Source organism: Chaetodon auriga, chromosome 11 (assembly GCF_051107435.1).
Source record: "Chaetodon auriga isolate fChaAug3 chromosome 11, fChaAug3.hap1, whole genome shotgun sequence".
NCBI classification, from domain to species: domain Eukaryota; kingdom Metazoa; phylum Chordata; class Actinopteri; order Chaetodontiformes; family Chaetodontidae; genus Chaetodon; species Chaetodon auriga.
This window is the reverse complement of record NC_135084.1, coordinates 20,477,808-20,484,994: the sequence shown is the minus strand read 5'-3', so window position 1 is coordinate 20,484,994 and position 7,187 is coordinate 20,477,808. Positions and strand designations below refer to the sequence as shown.

General features: G+C 42.5%; 1 protein-coding gene across 1 annotated transcript; it reads right to left on the bottom strand.

The window, feature by feature from the left end:
* Positions 1–3,491: 3,491 nt before the first annotated feature.
* On the bottom strand, positions 3,492–6,589 carry six3a (SIX homeobox 3a). The gene is made up of 2 exons (XM_076743876.1): positions 5,750–6,589; positions 3,492–3,865 (listed from the first exon to the last, which is right to left on the bottom strand). Exons 1-2 carry the CDS (start codon positions 6,439–6,441, stop codon positions 3,673–3,675), a joined length of 885 nt encoding a protein of 294 aa, XP_076599991.1. The 5' UTR covers positions 6,442–6,589; the 3' UTR covers positions 3,492–3,672.
* Between the last annotated feature and the right edge of the window lie 598 nt (positions 6,590–7,187).

Sequence of the window (7,187 nt, the reverse complement as noted above, 5' to 3'; positions counted from 1 at the left end):
GAGCTCCCCCACTGTTAATGACCCCAGCCAGCAACAGATAGACTCACACTTCCAGCACTTTTTACCACTGCCACTCTGGCCTACATATGTTTACAGCCGTGCACCTGTTTACATGCGTCTCATTTACACTATTAAACATGCTGGAGTAAAAAATCACTATGATATTTAATTAATATTGACTTTACGTGAGTGTCTGGGATCATATCCTAGTGCTGAAGTCCTATAATATTTCTTTAATGCATAGTTTGTTGTTGCATTTACGGAAATCCATTATAAATATTCCATGTAAACAAAGTGCGCCCTTTAAAGAGTGCGACAGGCGACTGTAAAAGTTTGCATCTTAAGATCACTTTATCTTTACACGTTATTTCAAACAGACACATCGCTTTCTATATTTATTTCTCGACTTAGTTAAATTTATATCTGCATATTTACTCTCTTTCCAGAGCCGCGGGATAATGAACGTAACGTTGCGCAAATGAAGCCCATTCATGGCTTGTTTTGTATTCATGAGTCTCTATCTGTAGCTCCATCTTTCAGATATAGCCCTAATCCTCGTGTCCTCCTTTGCCGATAAAGATGCTCTTCAGTTTACGATTAATTTAATCTCAATCATAGCCGAGACTTGTCGCAGCCAATAAAACTTGTGGAGTGCGTAAATGGAGAGGTGGGGGGTGTGTGATAAGGGTCTGGTGGTGCGGCGGTGCCATGGCCCCTCGGTGCTCTTGATAGGGCCTATCTGTCTCTGGCAGGCCGATTTAAGACCCGGAATGGGTTTAAAATACGATACAGATTTCTCCATCTGCAGTCGGCTGCCAATGAGTGCGGCTGGAGATGGTTTGTTTCAGCCAGGCAGGGAGCTGAGCTTTGCGTTTGTCTGCATTATGGCCTCGGTTATTTCAGGATCACAGGCCCATTGAGTCGTATGACTGAAGCTTTTGACACACTTGTTTTTGTGTTTTGATTGGTGTCCGTCTGAGGGAGACTTATGCATGCAGATAGCTCAGGCGCACATTTCATCCAGTGGAGACTGTTAACATTTCAGGAGAAAAAAAAAATCCATGGCCAAATCTAAAGTATCTGTAACAAAGTTTACTATTTATAACTATTTCAACTTTTGTCAAACTGAATTTCGGATTGAACGGACAGGATTTCACTTTACAACCATAAAACAAAAATGTCATCTTTGATTAAAGCTAAGCGTTTTTTTACACATCCGTGCCCATAGCCTCTTCTGTTAGTAACCCATAACCATTAGTTTAACAAATGTAACCAGTCTAATTAGGCACGTTTTTGTGTGAGAATCGGTTCCCTGGTGTCTATTCTAAATATTGAATGTCCCCTTTCAGCCTCTTTTGCGTGCGTATTTATGCACACGCACACCGCCCATACAATTTTATATTTAAGCTTTCAGACTTTGCACAAAATTGCCAAACATCCTGGGAAAATATCTGAAAAGCAGGCCTAAGAGACCTGTGTTCCACTTGTTGGAGACAGTAAAGTTTCAGTTTCAGTTGTCGTATTAAAATCAAAGGTCGGGGGAAAGAGCTGCAGGTTTACACTGCTGATGTCGCCGCCGTAGCTTTTAAAGCCAGTCTGCGCTTTCTGAACGTCCTGCCGTCTCCTTGAGCCAAACAGCAGCATCTGTCCTACTTTCTGCTGCTAAACGCACGACTGCAACACTCACAGAGCTTCGACGCTTAGTGCACGGTGGCCTGCAGTTAATACAGCGCCGTATTTACACGGGGAAACCCTCTGCGCTGCTTTTAGGAAGCAGAAATCTTTGCGCAAGTGTTTTCAACAAAACTATAGCTCCCGCAACAGTGTCCTATAGCAAATCTGCCCTAGTCTGCAGCATAATTGGTTGGGGATTTAGATGGAAAGGGACTGCAGGAGAGAAAGCTTTTTTTTTTTTTTTTTTTTTTGGAGGGGGAAATGGTTCTCGTCCGAGGAAGAAAAGCTCTTTTCAGCGGACCACAATGGGAGATTGGGACAGGGGAGGAGTCCCATCGTGATTAGCCCATTTAATGGCGCGTTTACTTAATTTCTGTATTCACTAGCAACGGTAAACAAAAGGGGAAATAGCACTCACATTTTTAAGTGCTGCATGACGTTGACGTTTGCCAGAATTTGTGCAGTATACAGAGGCAGTCATATAGGGCGATGATTTTACCTACACCACACGGGTTTGAACTACGTGTACATATAAATAAATAAATAAATAAAAACACCGTCTTTGACTTCCTCTTGCAAATAGAATCTCCAACATTTAAATTACAGCATCTCGTCACTGTGAAAGATCAACTCAATTTACACCAATACGAATAAATAGACTTTAAAGCCAACTCTGTTCTGGAAGTAAACACAAAACTAATTTTAGGTGAGTTCAGCCCGCTGACAGCATAACCTGGTCCGGGGACGCATAAGCCAGGATGAGCATTAATGCTTCCACAATCCAATAATGACCCAATATGAGCATGTGTTTAGCCACTTATCAATGTCCTTATCCGTAATCGGATGGAGAGACAGACTTCATGCAAAGAGGTATAGCAAATTGAATACTGTATTTGATTTAGAAATGTATGGTACATTAACATAATAACCACGCAAGAAAGAAACATTGAATAGGCTAATGTAAATAAGCGCTTTGAGCGACCCTGGGGCGGCAGAGAGGAGAGGAGAGGAGGGGGGGGGCAGCCTGGAGACTTGAATAAATGTAGTCATAACAAGCTCTTTTCATATATGTTTTTTCTTGTCTTTTTTTCCGCACAAGTGACTGGTAACATATGTCAATATCACCCACCATCCCCCACCCAAAAAAAAGGAAAAAAAAAAAAAAAAAAAAAAGCGGCTAGAGCACTTCAGTTGTAAGTTTTGACAAATATTTTATGTAGGAACACCAAGTCAAGAAAAGTGAGGAAGGGATAGAAAAGAGGATGAGACGGGGGAGAGCAATAATTATGTACAAGCATATTTATACACGTATATTACAGACCGGGAGAATGATCGCATTATAATTCAATATAAAATTTTGAAAATAAAAATAAAAATCTGATACAGTCATAAACGATCTCGATCGACATTTTTTGACCATGTACCCCACACAGGCAGTGACAGAAGTGTATTTAAAAAAGGTGCTTACGACTTAAAATGATTGTCTGATGAACACAAAGTAAAAACAGGATTGCATCTTGTCTGCACGGCGGCTGCTTCGCCGTCATCACCATCATCATCATCATCACTTGGACTAAAAACGGAGATGGGGTTTGGGTGGGGGTGGGGGGGAAGCGACGAAGACACCAAGACGATCTGTTTTTATTCCCTCTGATCGATGTTCCTGATGGAAAATCTTGCACTCAGGTTATTTTCCCTGATTACAAAATAAAAAATAAAAAAAAAGACATCATGCAAGTAGTCTAGTAGTAGTAGTGGTGGCGGTGGTGGTGTGGGGGTATGAAGAGGAGGGGGAGGCGTGGGTCCTTTGAAAGCGCTTTTTAATAAAAAAAAAAAAAAAAAACGACGTGCTTTTATCTCTTTTTATTTTAATATTTATATCAATCGGTCCTTATTTCATCCGCGATATTTCATAAGTCTTTTTTTCTTCCTCTCAGGTCCATTTTCCCTGTAAATATTTCTCTTTTTGTTTGTTTTTGTGTGTTTTTTTCCTCCGTATCATACATCGCACTCCGAGTCACTGGATGTGACGGACAGGATGGACGTCCCAGTATCAACTCTCTCTGTCATACTGGAAACGCTGGTGGTGGGACTGGCCGCGGTCGAAGGCGACTCTGCCGAGCTGTGAGGGGTGAGACCGGCCTCTGAGAGGGACCTCATACCGCTCGGTCCTATTGCTTGGTGCTGGAGCCTGGAGAAGAAAAGAAGCGAGGAGGGGAGGGGAAAAAAGAAGAAAAAAATGAGAGAAATGGCAATTAGACCTGAGAATGTCCCCCTTCCCCTCCTCCTCCTGCAAAATAGGGGTTCAAACTCGCCTTTCTTTCCCCCTGCCGGCCCCAGCCATGCATGCATGCTTTTATCAAATAGCCAGCTTTCAGGGGACAAAACACAGCACTATTTAGACTACCAAATGTTGGAAGAAATGTAATGAGTTCTTTTTGCTTTGCTTTGTTTTGATTTTTTTTCCCTACAAAAGTAGGCATGATGAACGCGCAAGTCAGCAACGTGGGATTTAAATTACGCGTCACATCACTCCAGAAAAAATATAAGCTGTAATCAATGTTAGTCTTTTATTAGAGCAGTTTGATGCCATTCTTTACAACAACCGTCTGCAGCTATTTTGTTTTTAATCCGGTGTTATTCGCCATGTGCACTTGCTCTGCATTTATTATTTGTCTTCCACTTTGCACGGTTGCGTTCATCTTGCAGAGCCTTGTGACTCTGCAGTTTCATAACCAAAAAATATTATTCAAATAAAATCTAGAACTTTTTCCAATTGCAAAATGTCACGAGGCTTTAGCACAGATGTGCTTCAGTCTGATGGAAGTGGAAGTGTATGACTGAGAGACGTGGAGAGCCAGGTTACTCCAATCATCCTAAATGTTTATCTCCAATCCACTCATGATAATAACTCCATCACGGCGGGATAATGTCAGGCTGGAAATATATCTATTCATTTAGCAAAAAGATTAGAATAGTGTTCATATGGCTTAGTACCCTCCGAGGTATTTTCTAATCAATTATAGCATTTCAATGGAATGATACCACACTTAATGTTATGAATACAGCCTATGTCTTCAAATGCTTTTTGATACGCATGTCCATTTCAGCCAAGTAATATCAATAATATCTCCATTATCCTTTGAGATAATCTTTTTCCCAACAGTGTTCAGTAACGTGATGATAAAATGAAAGATGCACTACAGTACATAATAAATGTAGCTACTGTACGCTGTGTAGCTTAAAGAAATCATTGCATAGCTTTGGTCACGAGCACAACAATATTTAAAATTATTTGCAAAACATGACAATTTCAAATGTATTTAAAGGAACAAAGGAAAAGATTAATCTTTTGGCTAAACAGATATTAAGACTGACCCAGTCCTGTTTGTTTTCTGCCTTTCACTGATTAAAATAATTCAGAAGGCTGTTTACACTACTATCACCGAAATAGTGATTATACTATAAATAAGTGACGTCCAGTAATGTTTATATATATAATTTCAGCAGTCTTTGTCATTTATTGCAATACTTTCACTCTTACGGAAACGATAAACAAGCTGCTTCTGTTTAATGTCAACCTTGCGCAATAACCGCTTCTTCGGTTTAACAGCAGTCTAGTTTGTGATTCTCTTCTTATTATTTTACTATTCACAGTTACTTGAGCAACAGACTTGAATTTTAACATAAGTAGTGTTTTTTTCTATCTGATTATTCCCTATTCTGCTCAAAATGCTGCAAAGTTAAATTTCATATCTGCCGAAAATGTTTTAAGAAGAGGAAGAAATCAAAAGAAAAACATCTACTATCTTCAAAAAAACAGTTTGGGATTTTTAGAGCAGCATAAATAGTGTTTTCGATGTTCATCCTGATTTCACTTCATAACAAAAATGTCGCCGCAGCCTGCTCCCTCCCCCGCCAGACAGAGTCGTCTTTTTCCTAGACAGTGTCTGTCCGTAAGCACAACTACACGTTTATGAAATCTCCTCTTTTTTTCTTTTACATTCACGCATTTGAGGCAAACTTTGCTCGCATACATTCTTGTGTTTTGACAGTAAGGACAAAAATCACCAACCTGTTCTTGGCCGCCGCGGCTCTGTCTCGTTGCCTCCGGTTTTTAAACCAGTTTCCGACCTGTGTGGGAGTGAGTCCAGTGGCTTGAGCCAGTTCCCTTTTCTTGCTGGGATTTGGATATGGGTCCTGAAGGTACCACTCCCTCAGCAGGCTCCGTGTCCGCTCCTTGAAACAGTGCGTCTTCTGCTCGCCGTCCCAGATGGTCCGAGGCAGCGGAAACTTCTTCCGCACCCGGTACTTATCGACCGGTCCGAGGGGACGACCGCGGAGCTTCTCGGCCTCCTGGTAGTGCGCTTCCAGCCACATGGCCTGCAGTTTGCCGTGCGAGTCCTTGGTGAACTTGTGGTTCTCCAGGATGTGGTAGAGGTCTCTGAAATTCCCCGTGTGGAACGCCACCACGGCCCGGGCGCGCAGGATGGACTCGTGCTTGTTGATCGCCTCGCATGCTCCCGGAGCCACAGGCAGGGACCAGAGGAAGCGGCCCAGCCGTTCGATGTCCCCGGTCTCCTCTAGCGTCTCGCAGACGCTCGCCACCTGCTCCGGGGAGAAGTTGAGGGTCGGTAGCTGAAACATGGACAAGTCTTCTGGAGACCTGGTGGTGGGAGCGCTGTTCGCCAGGAGCAGAGGGCGATCAGCGAAGTTTGGCAGGAAGAAATGGGAGGGATAAAGCTCTAAAGGGGATCTGAAAACCATGGAAATGACCTGAGAGAGAAAGAAAATTATCGAGAAAAGGGAAAAAACCGAAAAAACACGGCAAGTAAAAAAGATTGAATGATTCAATGGCTATCGCCTAATGACACCAGCCTCATAATATCTCCCCCCTAAATCCGCCGTTGAGTGTAGCATTGAAACATTTTGTTTCCCTTTTCTATTGGTCTTCTTGGTGTCGTTGTAGCGTTGTCATGGCAGCCCTGCCAATCACTGTCAAGCGTGCCAATCATTAGCCAGTACGTAGCGCGAGGCTTTCACCACTTGTGCAGCACGCACGGGGGGTTATCAGAGTCTCCGATCTCCACAGCAACCTCCCACCGCACCGCGCGCATCAGGCACAAGCCAATGCTCGCCTATCTGCTGAATGGAATGAGCAATTAGAGGGTGGAATATTATTGCGATCTTAACGAGGCTCGTTAAAGCTAAAGAAGATATGTAGACTGGAGATGCTTAGCAGAGACGGGAAGGGAGGGAGGGAGGCAGAGGGAGCTTTAAAAGGGTGACAAATGGACAACCAATGACTGCAACTCCGGAATACACGTTTTGAATAGAAGCGAGTCAATTTGCACATTATTTTCGTACAGTTTTTCCTGTAGTAGCTACTTTTTATCTTTCTTTTTAGATCAGTCCATTCATTTTTGTGCGAGGGAAAGGAAGGCGTTAGGGTCTTCTCCGTTTTTCCTTCTCTGTTATCACTTTCCATTTTCTTGTTTTCTGAAAGCTCAAAC